Here is a 17,902-nt window from a genome sequence, read left to right on the forward strand (position 1 = left end):
ATGTGTACTTTAGCATATTCTAATTTTAAAAACGAGTTACATAAGACACCTAGAAGGAGTGAGGCAGGCAGGAGGGGATTATAAGCGAGCAATTAGAGATAGGAAAATTGCTTTGAGAAACGAGGTCTGGGAGGCTATGCATAAGGCCTCGATACTGAAAGATATTTCAGCGTTTTGGAAGGCGGTTGAAGCACCTTTTTTGACCAACGAAGCTGGTCCGTCAATTGAAATTGCCATTTCTGAGGACCAATGGATTAACCATTTTTCAAAAGTACATAATGGTGAGGAAAATTCTGATGTGACGGGTAATATTGGTCAAGGGGAACATAATTTAGATTCCTTGCCTTATTACTCAGACTTGCAGTTCAGTTTGGATGAAGTGAATCGGGCACTTTCTTCAAGTCAGGGTGGTAATGACCCTGGTCCAAACGGGGTACTCGTAGTTTTATTTAAGTCAAATACTTCTTTGTGGGGGTCAATTATCACCCAGGAAATTGCTGCTAGTTGCTGTACCCCTTTTTTATCGATGTGGGTAGAATCCACCATTGTCCCAATCTTTAAACAGGGGGACCGACAGGATCCTGGATGTTATAGGCCCATTTCTTCACTGGATGCTTTGACAAAAATAGAAGGCCGAATAATATTAGAACGTCTTCAAGTCTGGGCAGAGGACAATGCGGTCTTATCTGATTTACAATATGGTTTTCGTGCGGGCTTTGGGATAGTTAAACAGAGTTTAAATCGATCAATTTTAGTGGGGAAATATACATGGGCGAAGAAGGGAAGTTGTTTTTAGCGTTTGTGGACCTCACAGCAGCTTTTGACTGTGTGAAGCACAGCAAACTCTGGGCAATATTAGAAGTTATGGGGGTTGATGCACAGAATAATTATTTTCTTAAGCGTTTTTATACTGATGCCAAGGCAAGTGTACACTGTGGTTTGAGTGGTGAGCACTCGGCCTCATTTCCAACAAGGATGTGTCCTGGCCCCATTTCTTTTTAATCTTTATATTAATGGTTTGGGTGAGGCAGTCCTGAAAGACAATCAAGATTTCCCTCAAGTAGCTGGACGTCCAATACCAGCTCTCCTATATGCGGATGATGCGGTATTGATGTCCCGTACGCAAATAGGCCTCCAGAGGGTTTTAGATAGTTTTTCTAATTTTATGAAAGATCTTGGTCTAAGAATGAACACCTCGAAGACTTTTATTATGCGGTGCGGCCATGGTAATAAGAGGTCCAAGGATATGTTTGTGACAGGACAGAAAATGGGGGTTACCAAAAGATTTTCATATCTTGGAATTCTCTTTGATCAAAATGACACCTGGGTACAAGCAGTTTCAGTGAAAAAACTAGCTCTTTTACCAACTTTGCAAGAAAACTGGGAAGGAGACCACCAGTAGAGCTTAATAAAATCTACAAAGCAAAGTGTGTCTCCACCGCAGTGTATGGGGCAAGGATCTGGGGTTTCGGTGATTTGCTTCTGATACAACGGGTGGAAAACTCTTTTTTAAGATAGATCTTATCTGTACCGAATAGTACTTCATTGTACATATGTCATGCTGAGTTGGGCCTTCCTTTCATTTCTGATTTAATAAAGCTAGAGCCTATTCTCCTATGCTCTGGACTAGAGAAGAAACAAAGTTAAATAGAGATATTCTCACAGATAGTCTGAAATTGGAAGGGGCCCTAAAGATTCTATGGGTAAGATATGTTCGAGACTTTTTGCATGATTTAGGTTGCATAGAATATTTCACCAATCCAAGAACTACTCAGATAATAACAAGGAAGGAATTAAAAAAATAGGCCCTTTTGTTATTGGACACTATTAGAATGTCATCAGAGGTCACAAAACCAACTGTCCTGTAGCCATCAGTTGATTTTGACTACTTTTAATATTCATCCCTATTTAATTTTTGTACCAGGTGTTTATGATAGGTTTTTACTGAACAGATTTAGGTTGGGTGTCTTCCGCAGACTTGTTACCTTTCCGAAAATGAATGACTGGGCTCAAGATCTTCAAATGTGTCCTTGTGATAACTATTCAGCACAGTCTACTATACATGTTGTTCTTTTTTGTAGGTTTTATGCTGATGTGAGGAAAGTTTGTGTATTATCGTTGGGGCTTCGACAATGTCGACCTGCTCTCATTGTATTACAACTTTTGGATAATGAGCATAGGGTTTTCAGAATTGTAACTTTTTAAAAACGAGTTCTGAGTCAAAGGAAATGTAAGTTTATTTAATTTATTGTTCTTGGAAATTGGAACTGTGATAACGCTATTATGTCTAAAATCTTATAATGAACTGTGGATAATTATTTCTGATTGCTTGGTATTCCTTTTCATGTAATGATTGATGTGTTTATTTTTATGTGCTTTTATGATTGTTTGATATAGCAATCGAATAAAGCTTTATTTGACTTGACTTGACTTGGCTATCAGAATCACTTCTAAGTCGAAACCTACAGTCAAAAGAAATAATTTTCTTTTCCCAATTCCTATTGTGTTCATGGTTTATCTAGCAGAGAAAAACGTCAATATTTATATTGGAAATTGAGATTTTACTTTTTTGAAAAGGAGCAGACTTCAGAAAGCCTTCTGGTTACAGACTTTATTGTTGATTGGATAAGTCCACAAAGCCTAATGGGTAGTGCTGCTTACGGCACAATGTTTCCAATGCTCTCCATTTCCAGTCAGTAGTTGGTGAGAAATTTAAGGTAGAGCAAATAGGGTTATCTGGGCAGAGCCTAAGCAAGGATCTTATGGTGAGGTCTGATTGGATGTCAGCTCTTCAACTAGAAAGTGGTGGCAGCTATCTCAGGGCCAATATACATGATAACACGCCTGAGCAAATTTACGTTTTAATTGAGTTCTAATAATGTATATGGCCACCTCAAATAGATCTCTATTAGGGATTTATTGGAAGCACTCTCATTAGCCCATTTTCAATACTGCACGTGCAATAGGGTGTAAAAAGTATTTAAACTTATATTGTGAGTTGTTAATCTGACGTAGCTGGGTCTGGAGGCCCAGTAGGTTAATGCATCAAGTGCAAGTATCTGTGTTCCCCATTTTTCACTCTGCCTTTCATCCTTCTGATGGTCCATAAAATGTTTAATATTCAGTTGCATAATAATGAACATTTTTCATCTGTCACTAATGCAAAGACTAATTGGGGCAAGTTTAGGAAAATATGATCCTTATTTTATTATTTAAAACAGTAGCATTTGAGTAAATATGAAGAGCTCTGTTTTGTGGCACATATTTAAACCAAATTCAACAACTTTACAGGCATTGATATTGTATACTCATGAAGCTATGTGGAAATTACAGAAATAGTGATTCACTTTCCCAATTCTCTTTTCAAAGTCCCCCGGGTTCTTCTTTCCAGCTGCCATGTTATGTAGCCAAAAAGCACTTCATTGCAAAAAATTTGGCCACTGGCACTAAGGTCTGTGTAACCTAAAATTGAACAAGCCGATACCTAACGTAAGTGGGGCCTGTTGGCTTTGCCAGTGCTTGTTTAAATCCTCTTGAAGGAAACTCAGCTTTTAATTTTTAAGACTTTTTATCAAACTATTTTGAAAAACAATCAGTAATGACCACAAGAGTCCTGTTTCAAGGCATCTTGCGAACCGAATACATTAGAAAAGGTGACTAATTCATTGTTTGGGGTGTTTTTGGTACCAAGCTGGGGTGTGAGAGTTTGCTCTTTACAAAATACTGCTCAGTTTCAAATCTGATTTTTATTGTTCACAGGGCTCTAAATCGATCTGGATCCTTCACAGTCCATTAATATGACAACAGGGTCCCTATTAATAAAGTGCCCATGAAATGCAACGATGGGTTCTGCACATCTTTGCTGATCCATGGCAGTGCTTACTTTGTAAAACACTATGGCCCTCTTTATGACCCACATGGGATAGGGGACAGATAATTCCCATCCCTGGATTTGCCAATATGAAGGCGGGTATGCTTTTTTCACCAACACCTACCCATCTCATTAAACATCTAACAACCACCTGAGTTTGGTTATGGGAATCAGCTGTTTAGCATGATTGTTTTCTGTACAAGATGGCTTTGTGGAGAAGGTGCATTCTGTTATTAAGTATACTTAACGAGGAGTGTGCCAACCTATATTGCAAGCATCGTAACTCAACATGTGCATGATAATATCAAGGTTGATACCAATCTTTCCCCATTGCTTCTAAGAAGAAGCCCGAATTTAGATATTGTTAATATAATAACTAGCTCATTAGGACATTAATTCATAAGCTAGAAGAATGCTGCTCTTTCTCGAAAGAATTTCATCTAAATACATTGTAATAAATTATTAGGTAAAGCTGTATTTTAAATGAATTCCTGTGAACTCCTAAAACGTCCTGACTGATTGACATGAATATCTGAAACATTTTAGACTTTTCTGTTGTTATGGCTCTTTTATATCTAGAAATAATCATCTTCAGAAATACCTACTGAAATAATCCAGATCAGGGTGAGCCGCAGGATAGAGGAGAAGAATAATAATAACATCTGTTTATTTTTATTTCAATCTTGGAGTGCAGTGCAAAATAAAAAAAAAGGAATTGGAATGGAGAAAGAGGCATCAAAGTGCATAAACAAGTTTGAGAGAACATGAAGGTAAAGTAATTTGGTTTATAGGTAACAGTCCACTCAATTAATCCATAGATAATGGATCATGAGAAACTAGCCTAAGTCAACAGACAGTGGGTTCACCAAATTGGTGAGCCTCAACAATTTTGAAAAGAAAAATGCTTTTCTAGAGTCCCCTCACTCACCCAGGGTTGCCCCTAGGTGACATGCTTCATCATTGGGGCCATCCCAAGCAACTACTGCTTGGGACGTGCTACGACTTGCGAGATTTACGTAGGAGCACTTTTTTGTGTGAAACTATGTGTTGTGCAGTTTTGGGGGAGTGGTGTTTGTGTTAGTTAAAAATACATAACTAGTGAGTTAACAATGTATTCCTATGATGATAAAGATAAAGGCTATCTGAAAATGGCTCTGTTTAACTCCAGGTAGACAGTAGCGGCTGTTAATGATCGGGAGTGGTGAGGTGGTAGGCCAGAAGGAAATAAAAAAAAAAACACTTTCCTGGGCTGGCCGGCCGCCGCCTCTCCTCCGTCCTCTTAGTCCTGTCTCCGACGGCTGCAGGAAGCAGCAGGAAGCATCCAGGCTCCCCATAACCAATCACAATGTTGCAATGCAGCATTGTGATTGGTCTGAGTGCCGAACCATGGCGCTCAGAAGGTGGACTGGGAGGCTTTGCATGTTCATCACCAGGCTGTGTAAAGCAAGCCTGGTGGGGAAGATGCAAAGTGTGCAGGAATGTTTGGCTGGTCCAAGAGGGCCGGCCAAGCAGTCATGCGCACTTGAGGAGTGCAAACAACTCCTCTCCCTGCTCTGGCCAGCCCCGCCCACCCCGAGAGCCAATGACTTCAATAGGAAAAATAAAATGATAAAAACAATAAGTTATTATCATTTTATTTTTATTTTTGAGCAGTGGGGCGACGCTCGTCTGCCTTAGTGGAGGAGCCGCCACTGAAGGTAGAGGCATCTCACTCAGTTTACTGTTTCAAAGACTGCGATTAAACAAACTAACAGGACCTTGGCTTGAACCTAGAGCGCTCATTGCTCTGATTAGTCTCAGTACAGGGTGACAATGCACGTTCATGAGGTCTCGGAGCGGGTGAGTTGGCGAACAGGATTTGAATTGATGAGCTTTTCTATTGCTGCTGGCATAATGACTAGACCGCCACTTTTCTCGTGAAGGGGAGCAGCCTGCAGAGAGAGTGTGTTTAAGCATTTGATAACAGCTTCTCTTCCAGACAACACTTTTCTGGGATCAGAGAGAGAAAACAATATGCTTTGAGAGTGTCTGAGTGATGGGAATGTCAGCGTTTGATGTGTGTGACTTCAGCTGCAGTTTTCAGGGGTCAGAGAAATAAACTAAGAAAGTGGATTGAGCTGAAGACACTTACCTTGAATTCCAACAGTAGACAAACCTCTTTCATTGCCTGGGGGTGGTAAAAGCTCTCCTCTGAGACTGCAGTTATGTTTACCAGGTTCCCCTGTGTTTTTTAAGTCCTTAAGTGAGGGTATATAATCATCCTAGTGACCGTGAAAAAACTTTCTGTGATGCTAGGCGCTGACTGTTCACACTGGTTCTTTGATGTTTACCCAGTGAATGCGCCTTTGATTGATGTGCGGCGGCGACCCGCGCTCCCGGTTGATTGCATTAGCGTAGAACTTGGTGAGCTGCAATTTTGTTTTTCCAAACAAGAGCTGCTGGAATTATTGATTTAAAGCTCAGAGCAGTCGACTTATCTGAGCCCCTTCGGCTGCTTCTTTTGCAGCTTTCATGATCCTGTATTACATTACACTCCAGTGGAACAGAACCTGAAGGTAAGCCACAGGAATTCCCAGTGAAACTGTGCCAACAATCTAGCTCTTTCTCTCTCTATTACAAATCTCCTCTGTATAACAGGACAATAATGCAAAAGAAATATGCTTCTGTGGGTGGTATATTGAAGTATAGATTCAGAGTTCTCAAATTACCTCCTGGTGGGCGTCTTGGTTCATTGCAACCACAAGGCAGTCGTCGGCATGTGCCTTGTGTATGATAAGGTAAAGGTCACTAAATTGCCCTTAAGAGCATCATGTCTGGCCCCACTGCCAGTAGGTAAAGCTGCAAAATGTCACTTTGGCCACTGTGCCAACAATCCTAGCATCATCTAATGTATGTCACCTCTAACCAGCCCAGAGTCCATATCTAGCAATACTTTGTATGCATTGATTTATAGGCTCATTGAACTACTGATAAAATCAAAGCTACAAGCTAAAAAATGCAAAAGTCTTTTTGCTAAGAAGTCAGGACTGGTTGAGGGTGCCACACATGACAAGAGTCCGCTTGGCATGCATTCACGTTCTCCTCCAGTGCCGCCCTCTACCAGCAGGAGAAAAAGCCTTTCACAAAGATTCATACCTAAGGGCCTTATTTTGAGTTTGGTGATCCGATGGACCACCAAACTCATGGTGGAGGTGCGGCTACTGCTGTACCGGTGGTCCAACCGCCCTATAACAAGTCGGGTGGTCGGACCACAATGGGGCTGCTGCTACTGCCAGGAATCTGTGATCCCTGGCAGTCCTGGAGTGGTCACGGCCCATTATATGCTGGCAGTTCTGCTGCAGCACCACCAAGAACATTAGGAGTTTCCTCACTCCCACAGTTTTCATGGTGGTGAGCCTGCCATGAAAAGTGTGGCAGAGAGGAAACGTGCCCCTGCACCAGGGGATGCATGCTGGGGGGCACAGGGTGTGCCCCCTTTCTACATGCACCCCCAGTTCCTGCAGGGCATTCCCTGCAGGAACGTGCAATGGTGTTCCCATTTACGGTGCCTTGATAAGGCTCACATATGAGCCTTAGAACTGCACCGTCCTGGGCCAGCTGCCGCAGGATCGCCCAGCGTGGATTCCAGTCGGAATCCAGCGGATGGTCGCATTCTGGCTTCGGTGGTGTGGCAGAGGGACGCTGGCATGGTGGCCTGCTGCCACACTGCTAAACTCATAATAAGGCCATAAATATTTAAATCCATATTGTGTATTGGAAAAGTGAAACTACAGGACCTACAATTCATAGTATTACTGGCTAAAAAGCCATAAATGGCTTAAAGTGTCATATACGACTTGGGTTCACATGGCTGCCATGCCGATTACTACAGAGTTTGACAATTCCTGAGTAGGATATCCAGATTGTGGAAGCCTGTAACTGAAATGCAAACAACATGCACCCGGTAGCAGACATTCCTACAATAGAAAGGGATATATGTTCCACAATACACGTTTTAACATCGATGTGGGCAATGGTACAGCTACATAGCTGCCGACCGTGCCATAAGACGATGGTCATTTTCTGTCACTTCTGGAGTTTTAGTCAACAGCACTTTGACTTTGTGTTCTAATATTTCAGTAGCCCTTCATTCAAAGCATGATCAAACAGTAGTCAAGAAGTAGAGTGCAGCTGTCTAAAAGAATTACTGGCAGATCGTGTCACACACAAAATGAGCCCAGTTGACAGCAGTGCAATACTAAGTAATGCACTAAATGTCTGCTAAAACTCAATGCTATGCTAGAAGAACATGCAAGCTAATTAATATAAGTGGCATACACATTTTGTATGGCTTCGTTTTATTGATGAAACCCAGTTTGCTGTAGTGGAGGTTCACTCAAGTAAAGGACTTCATTTTGAGCCCTGATTTTCTTTTTACTTTTGGCACTTGTAGTGCAAAAATAAAATGGCATAAGGAAAAAATGTATGCATTAGAAGCAAAGAGCAAAAATTCCCTCGGCGTGAACTGCTCACACCTGACATATGAGAACCTTCGATCTCTTTCGACACACATGAAAACTGTCTTTACTGACATAGCATATGTTGGACTTGGCCCTTTTTGCGGGGTCATCTCAGAACTTTTTGCCTTCCTCCTGTATTTGTTCTGACCAGTTGTTGTTGGTTTTATGACTTAGGGCACCTTACAACTGCTGATCAGTGCTAAAGTGCATGCACTCTCTCTTGTAAACTTGGGAAGATTGGTCTATTCCTGTTTGACATATTTAATTTACCTGTAAGTCCCTTGTACAGTGGTATCCCATATACCCAGGGCCTATAACATAAATGCTACTAGTGGTCTTGCAGTGCTGCTTGCGCCACCCACGAAGTAGCCTTTCAAATCTGTCTGAGGCCCGTGCCGCTGCAGGGCATGCGGGTGGAGTTTACTGCCACAGTGACGTGGCATGCAAGGTGGTTGCAGTGTCTGGAACTCCCCGTTTACTACATATAAGTCACCCCTAAGGTAGTCCCCAGCTAGCCCTATGGGCAGGCTGCTGTGTAGGTAAAAGGTAGGACATGGGTCATAACTGTGTGGCATGTCCTGGTAGTGACACTGCTGTGAGGCTGCACTCTCATAGGTTTGCATTGGTGATTCCTTGATATGTGCTTCAGTGGTAATTTCTGATATGGGAGTGGTAGCGTGACCATGTTTGGTATGTTTTCAATAGTAGGTATAAATCCTGCTTATTGGTGAAAGCAGATTTGTCATTACTATTTTAAAAATGCCACCTTTAGAAGTGGGTATTTCTCTGTGCTTATGTGTCTTTGTGCCCTGCCTGGATGTGTATTCACCATCTGATTTAAATGACAGGAGGGATGGGATGTGCATTCACTCTCGACAGTCACAAGGGGGGTTGAGGTGTGTCCTGCCTTTCCTGGGTGACTCAGCGCTAGGCTGAATGTCCCTTGACTGCATTTAGAGTAGTGTGACGAGTTTCCCTTGCACCTGAATAAGCCTAGTCTGCATTTGGGGTGGTGGGAGGAGTTGCACCTGCACCTGAATAGGACTGTGCCTACTTTCTACAATGCTGTCTCTGCCCCCCTGTGGTGTGTCTGGGGCCAGGGCTTGAAATGTGAATGGAGGTGTTGTGCACTTCTATACAGTGTTTGAAGTGCCCCCAGAACAAAGACATTCAGACTATAAGTATAGGGACTTTGACCCCATGAAAACAGACACTGCGTGGGACATGAAACCAGCCGCTGCTGGCTCTTCAGACTACACCTGGCCAGAAGGAACTGTTAGGCTGCAAGGAGGAACCGCCATAGGATTCTCTTACTTTTGTGCTGACCAGTAGCCTGTGGGGCTACAAGAAGGACTGCCACTCTTTTCGGCAAGTGCCCTGATGTGCTGGCCTGCTGCCTAATTCTGCCTGGTGCCACCCCACTTGTTGTCCATGGACTGGGTAGGGTAACCCTCCCTCTTTGCTAGCAGCGCGTAGTAAGTGCTTTGGGAGGTTGTGTTGCCCCCTGCCGCTGAAGCGAGGAAAGGGTGCTCTTTGTTATCTTGCAGCTTGTGTAGGGCTGCATTTTCCCCTGCACTGGTTGAGCAAGGGGAGAGGAGAGCTACAGCAACAGAAGCGTTCTCCCTCTCCCTCCCATGTTCTCGCATCGTTGTTGGCTTGCTGCAGCCGGGGCTCTGCTACGTGGCCTTGGGCTGACAAACTCTGCAGAAACAGCGACGAATCCCTGCCCGGGAAATCCTCTGTGTTGCACAGCACTGACCACGTCACAGAGGGGCAGGGCCCAGCCATGGTGGAGGGCCGGGCTGAAGAGAGCAGAGCAGATGAAGTCTTTGCTCCATGTTCTGCAGGCCGCCACCCCCTTTACGAAACGGAGCGGCTGCACCACGTGGTTTCGGGCAGCCGTGGCTCAAAGAGCCAGGGCGGACGGCCCTGGTCCAACGGAGGCTTTTGCCCTGCACAGGAGTGGAGAGCCTGGGGATGCTAGATGGAAGGCTCTGCCCCGATGGAGACAGTCTCCTCGAGAGGAAGCCAATGTTGCAGCGGCTGAACTGCCATGTCAGTGGAGTATGGAGACCGGGGAAGGTCTCCCATGAGGGGATTGTCCCGACATTGGGCCAGAGTGGCCTTGAGCCATTTTCTTGCGAATTGAACACGCAAGATTGGTGGCAGCATCTGCGCAGCATGATTGCGGGCAGCTGCATGAGTGACACCTACCTGGGAAGCCCTTACTCTTGGAAGGGCATTGAGGGGAAAGCGCGGGACGGGGCCCCCGAGTAGGAAATTGACGCTCTTAGTGGTGTGATAACCACTGGTAATAGATGTGTTTATGGCTATACTAGGGGATGAGGTGTTTCATGACGTCTTGATGTTTTCATTATATGTGCAACTTACAAGCGTTTATTTGTTTGCACTCAATTGGAATGTTATGAAAGTGGCTCAATTGGCCAAATGATTTATGAACCTATGTGAAAACATGACAAGCGCCTAGTGGCACAGTAATTTATGTGATTGCGGTCTAATATGGTTTATGTGCAATACAAAGGATATTTTTATATAGCCTTGTGTGGAGGCTTTTTTGTGGTGTGCCTAGTGTGTGTTACGTAAATGCTGTACACATTGCGTCGGGGATAAGCCTGACTGCTCTGCCAAGCTATCAAGGGGGTGAGCAGGGGTTATCCTAGGTGTGTTACTCCCTTGCCATGACCAGAGTGGTGGGTTTTGCCTGGCTTAGGTGCACACCCTAGCCAACCAGAAACCCCATTTCTAACAGAATATGTTTACAATGGTAGGGCATTGGGCACGTTTTTGAATATGATTATTTTGCTTCCTTTTTCTGAGACTGGTATGGAAAAAAATATTCCTAGGAGAATATAACCTGGGTGGCCATGTTCTACTGATGAAGAAGTTAGCACACACCAATTCATTATGAACTTTTATGACAATGAAAGTAAAATTCAACTCGTATGCGTACCAACCAGGCAGAGGTGGCCAACCCCTAAAATCTAGAACAAGGTATACGAGTGACTATTCACTTAATTACTGGTTGCACGGCGTGTGATACAATTCATAATTGATTCTGTATTGTTCAAGTGTGTATGTTTCTATTATGATTATGTGAAGAATTGTATCACACGCTGTGAAACCAGTAATCGAGTGAATAGTCACTCGTATACCTTGTTCTATCCATGTTCTACCCCATGCTGACTTTTTCATCAATAATTTGCATAAATTAAGCTTGAACAGAACATGAGAGAGCTGACATTTACTCTCATGTTTGCACAAGATTCCAAAGCAATATAGATGGGACAGAAATACTTCCTCAACAACTCATAAATAGTCTCATCACTCATCCCTTGACACCCCCAAAAAAAACAACTAAGTCAGGCCTAACAGCACCATCCCACTCACAACCAGAAATTCAAAACTATACCGTTGACTAAGCACTGCCAGCCAGCAGGAGCCCACACTTTCTTTATTTATTTTGAAAGTTGTTTATAGCGTGAACCCTTGTGGGTATCAGAGCACTTTACAATAGTTCAAAGACAAATAAAATCAATAGCAACAAAAGTAAAAAAGAATAAAGGATAAGGCATCACTCCTGATAAGGGAAGGAGTAAACAATGTCAGGAGCAGTAGATCAATAACAATAAAAAATTATAGATCACATAGGCAACAGAAAATAATGTGCCAAACCAAGCCACCCACAGATGCATGCAACATGGTACCAAAAGTATATGGTTGACAAAAAAAGTCATGCCAACAGCACAGATGCTTCAGGTTGGACAGTGGAGAACAACTCTTGTCAAATTAAGTATACATAAAAGTCACGTATTTGACATCGCATAGTGATTTTCGGGGGCTTATATGAGGAATAAGTAGATGTTTGTCATTGAAGAACTTGATGAAATTGAATCTCATTAGATATTGAATGCCAGTGCTGATGGGTCACTTAGGAAAATATGTGCACTGATTGACTTCATGTTCTTAGGTACTTGGGCTATTGTTGGAAATCTTTAGAGTAAACTAGACCATGGAGCTCCCCTTCATTGGAGCAGTAGGTAAAGACTTCTGTGCTTTAATGGTGTTTGCAAGCAATGTTATATTACTGTACCATGGTTTCAATATTAGCTTGCAAAGATATCATATCGACTAACAACATATCATCAAGGTAACTAGATGTGAAATTCAGAAAATCTAGAGTCCCCTATATAAGCTTAACTTGCACTATGTTGGTGGTTAATATCATAAATGCAATATATTTGCAAATTAATATTAAATACACAGTATTGTGGCATACATCCGTCCAATGCATGCATGTGTTTGTGTACAAATCTGTTGCTTAAGTGTTCATTGCTGTGATATTGTCTGTGGATTCATCTAATTGCATCATACTCCATTGATTTGATTGCACTATTGGCTACAATGGTCATTTGTCCCGTCTGTTGCATTTTCGGTGTTCTTTGTTCGTAATAAATACTTGTTTCTCTCCTATATGTGTCTGTTCCACCCTTTTATTTTGGGTAATCTCATGGCACGTGTTTGTTTTTTGTTGGGTAGATTGTAAAAGTGTGTTTTCTAATGGTATAGATTATTCTGCTGGGGCTGTGCCAAGCAGGTGTTTGTTATTTTTCTAGGTATCATTGCTTGCTCAATTGTAGCCTTCAATTTCCTCTTGGCAGTCAAATCTGAAAGATGTGTTATTTTCTGGGAATTATGGTCCCAGTGTGGCTGGCAATTACTGTATAATCAACAACTTTCCCGCGCTTGTTCGAAATGATGGTGCTTTCTCTATCAAATTGCAGTGCATTGTGGAACTTTGGCCCTAGCAATTCTAGGATCGCGCTTTGCCGCTGCATACAGCTTTGCTGGTTCTAACTTTATGATTAGAGTAATCCAGAAGTTTATCAAATTTCGAGTTTTGTGTAGGTATTACACGACCCTCATCTTAAGTATTCTGAAGTTAAGATAAGCAATTATCAGTCATTATGCTTTTAAATGCCTATTCAGCCTGTAGACCTGGGTTCTAATGACATTGGACTGAAAAAAACATGTAATTCTGGGCAAATCACTTCATCTCACTATGCCTTAAATGTAAATATATGTCATGTAATCTATGTTAAGGTAATGTAAATTTGTAAAAAATCAACTATTCTATGTGTTGTCCCAGCTGTAAACTGATCCTAACAAGAAAACACATACCATACATTGCAATGTACAGTTGGAAATACTCCTGCTGCAATAACACTATTCCCTGTAAAGCATTCTGCTGCTTAGATCTAAATCTTGGTGATGTTATAAACTTAAAACAAATTAGGGGGAAAAAAACCTGTCCCACACTAATGACCTCATTTGAAGTTAGGTTTTCCATTTGACTGACAGAGGAAGCCATCCTAATGTCTAGGCTGACTGAAAGCCTGAAGCGAAAGGAAATTCAGGTGTTGCGAGCACTTGTTGCAATTTGTTTCACCCATGTTGTTCTTATTACTTCATATTACTTACGTATATAAAATGCACTCATTTATTGGGGCCTTCAGCCAGGCCTTTTCATTTGTTGGCTGCGTCATTCGCATTTTTCTTCCTCCCACTCCAGCAAACAGCATGGGGCAGTGGGTCAGCCCACATCAGAAATTTGCTAAGTTCACTATAAATGACAGCATTCTGGTCGTTCACAAGGAGCACATCCACACATAAGGTAGTTTCCTTCAGTGCTAGGGACTACTATGGCAATGTGTGTATTTTGAGAACAAAACATACTTTTGCTTTTAGCCAGTTTTTAGGTCGAGCTTGAGTCAGACTGCTGTGGTGGAGTATGGAAGAGAAGCCCCGCCCACTCTCCGCCCATATTTGTCATTGGCTTGTGTCAGTGTCCTTCCTAAATGCTGACTTTTGATTCCTTTATAGGCTTGTTAGTCCCTCCTTAGTACCGCTTTGTCTTCTTTAGTAACTTCCCATGGGTACTGGCCCCTTTACTTCGGTTGTTCCACGGTACGTGTTATTTAGTCTTGTAAGCACTATTTGCTTTATTAGCTTCTCTCACTGCAGGCACGACGTGCTCTGCTTACATTCAGCGTGCCATGCAATGCAAAAGGTTTCGCATTTAAATGCGAGACCTATTGCATTGCAAATATTTTTTATAGCACTCCGAACATTCCCTACCGAAACCTTACGCCCACACCCCTGGCAATGGGCAGCACAATTATTTTATGCTAAGTTTTCCAGCCAAGACTTCCAGTTGCCAGACCACCCATCATCTGCAGACCTATCCCATGGCAGGAATTCATTGATGCTGGCATGCAGGGTAAATTTAACTTTACCTTGCCAGAGGTCTGAAAACATTGCTGCCTACGCCTTTTGGACAGCTGTCTTGCGACAGCCAGCCACACATGCGCACTTTAAACCTCTTAACTCAGCTGTCTCAAGACAGCTGGGCTGAGAGTAAGTGCAGGTCTCCAGTGCACTATGGAGCGCCGAGTGAGGCCATTCCCTCCAATCAGGGTGCTGCTCACTTGCTGCATGTGAGCAGCACCAGGATTGGGCAAGGGAGTTCCAGCATCCAGTCGGAGTTCCTGCAAAGAAGAGGTCCGGAGCAAGGACGTTGCGTTAGGTAAGTTTTATTTATTTTGTATAATATTTTGCCTGTGTGCCCCCCACCCCCGCCTCCCCGTAGATGCCAGTCGCTACTGGGTTCATCAATTTGATTTGAAAATGTTTGTCCATCGTGAAATACTCTCCCCGTTCCCAATCTTTAAGGCTCTATGCTTTTAATTCCATGGAGACCAAAAGAGCTTTCTCTGTCAGGTGGCCCGCTAAGAAATTCTATGCCATTTTCCATACTGTCAGAAGTGTTACTACTGCAGATGGTTTGAACAAATTGAGGCCGATGTACGAAATCAAGTGGAGCTGATGTTGTGCATAGGTTACATTTTCTCATGGGTGTAAATTACACTTGTTTAAGCTCAGAAAACCTACTTGTGTATGTGGAATGCATGTCTGAAAAACATCTTTAGGTCACTACTATTTACAAAACACTGTTTCACTGAACATATCTATGCATATTTTACACCCACAGGTTTTGAGCTAAAAATATATATATAAATAATTACAGACTTTGAAATTGTTTTTCCTTTTCACTTTAAAATTATTTCCTTAACATGTCTTTTCTTGCTATCTGCCCCCCTTTTACCCACATAAAACAAGATTTGCTTTCTCACACTTCCAGCAGTATTTGCTTCTGGAGATCAGAGGACAAATATTTACAAATGTTTGTAAATAGTCACTCAGTTAAAGTTGAATGGGTGTTTCCTACATTTAATGGCATTTGCCACACAACCCTTCCTGTGCCACAACCATTGGAAAGCCCAGGAATGTGAAGGTGTTTATGTGTGTTTGTGTGTGTTTGTCTATGTGTGTAATCTATGGATGAGTAAGTCACTGACTTTTACACCTTTCTGAATCATGCATAAGTGTGACTTGCATAGTATACAACATTTTTCAGGCATAAATCCATTTTACAACTGAAAGCGCACTTTTAAGCCATGCATCTGGTTTTATGGACCGACATGCCTAGTCACACTCTTTGGATTGTGAACTCCTCACAACTTTATTGCTGTCTATAGCACCTTGAAACAGTCCTGCCTGCAGTTCTGAAACAAATAAACTTACCAAACCAAAATGTTTAAGAGAATGAATTGTAATGATTGGTTAGCATCAATTCTGTCATGTTATGATTATTTGGGGAGCGTGCATGTCGCTCTGGAAGGTAACCAAGTGCTAGAGCAAAATGAGGGAACTGTGCTGACTGAGCCTGTGCTCTTGGTAAAGAGCCATGCTTTAGTCTCTTGAGGAATTCAAAGATTGAGGCGGCGACTGTGATGTCCATTAGGAGATTGCTACAGCCTTTGGGGTAAGGAAAGTACAACCACTCGCTTTGGCTTTGCGAATGCCGGGGATGTGTGCAAGCAGGAGGCCATCCGAGCAGAGGTTTCTGGTCAGGAGGGGACATTAATGCAGCTGTTGAGGGAGGAGTGACCTAGCTTGTATGGGGCTTTGTATGTGTATGTGAGGAGCTTGAAGAATGCACATTTTGGGTTAGGGGACCAAAGGATATCTCTGAGCTACGAGGTGATGTGTGCGCACAGTGGCAGTCTGAAAGTGAGCCTGGCTGCTTATTTTTGCATGGTCTGAAGTCTTCTGGTCAGTTGGGCCGGGATAGCGATGTAGGGAACAATGCAGTAGTCCAGTTTGCTGATGATGAGGGCCTGGATGATGGTTCAGCGCGTACTGATCAGGAGCCACTTGAAGATTTGTTTGAGGATCTTAAGGGTGTGGACACAGGAGGAGATGACTGTGTTGACTTGGCTGGCCCTCTAGAGTTGGCTCTCCACCACTATTTCTTGGTTCTTGGCTTGGATGGCTGGGCAGGAAGTTGGCCTGAGATATGCTGGCCACCAGTTGGAGTTCCATAGTGAGGTGTCCTTCCTGAACAGTACCACTTCTGTTATGTCAGTCAGTGACCTTACAGTAAGCTTGACATGCTCATACCATATTTCCATAGCTTTATGTGGTTCATATTTGTGTATGTCTCTATTTTTATTGATGCATTGCATTTTTATTTCCAAATGCTATTCAGGACCAATTCAGAGGAGCTAGATAAATATATGTCTTCATATATACGTCTTAAAGTATTGCTCTATAATTGTGTTAAACTTTAAATATCTATATGTTGCTTTTCAGCAGACGGGCTAAAATATTTTCACGAAAATATGTTTTTATGTTAATACGTTTCTAGAGCCAAGATGTAATCATTGAGGTGTTTTTGGGACCAAATTATAACAAATTTGTTTGTGCTTATGCCTCACAGGTTTTAACATCCAAAGGTTTAGCGTCACCTACACAACGCTACATTGATAGCAAAGTGGTGAAAACGCAAGCTGAAGGTGAATGGCTCTCCTTCGATGTCACAGAAGCCGTCAAGGAATGGCTCCATCACAGAGGTACACAGGACTATTTCCTACCACAGGCATCTTATCAGTATATTCTTCTCAAACTGAAGTACTGGTTCGTACACATATCACAGTGCTTGATGGTTTCATGGTTTGGAATTTAGCTCCAGCATTGAACCACGGGGAGAACATTGGTTGTCATTCTACATTCCTATGTTGAGCTGATGTTTTAATATGATGAACCATTAATTAAGACATCTGGTGTACTGCATACAGCATGATTTGAAGTTCAAAATCATCTTAGCTAATTAACGGGAAGTGAGAGGAAATCAAAAACCTGTATGTTGATCCTAACTTAAAATAGATAAAATGAGAAAGAAGTAACAATTTGATATGAACTACAAATTCATGCTCATTAGACTGACATTGCACAGTATAACTCTTTTTTAGGTACCTCTTTTCTGTAACTGTAAAAATGGTCCCCCATGTTATACATATTTTAACACATTGCTAGATAAATAGCAAATTAAAAAATTATTTCACTTTTGCAACATTGTGCCATTTGTCAGCACTAAACAATGTGTCTTGAT

The 17,902-nt window shown here is 42.3% G+C and overlaps 1 protein-coding gene across 1 annotated transcript in view; it reads left to right on the forward strand.

The window, feature by feature from the left end:
* The window catches only part of TGFB2 (transforming growth factor beta 2), a 363,618-nt gene that overhangs the window by 294,628 nt on the left and 51,088 nt on the right, over positions 1-17,902 (forward strand). The window contains exon 3 of the mRNA XM_085612937.1: positions 17,231-17,363. Coding sequence (XP_085469063.1) covers positions 17,231-17,363 — 133 coding nt within the window. The remainder of the gene's footprint in view (positions 1-17,230; positions 17,364-17,902) is intronic.

The sequence above is a fragment of the Triturus cristatus genome, chromosome 6 (assembly GCF_964204655.1).
Source record: "Triturus cristatus chromosome 6, aTriCri1.1, whole genome shotgun sequence".
Lineage (NCBI taxonomy): Eukaryota > Metazoa > Chordata > Amphibia > Caudata > Salamandridae > Triturus > Triturus cristatus.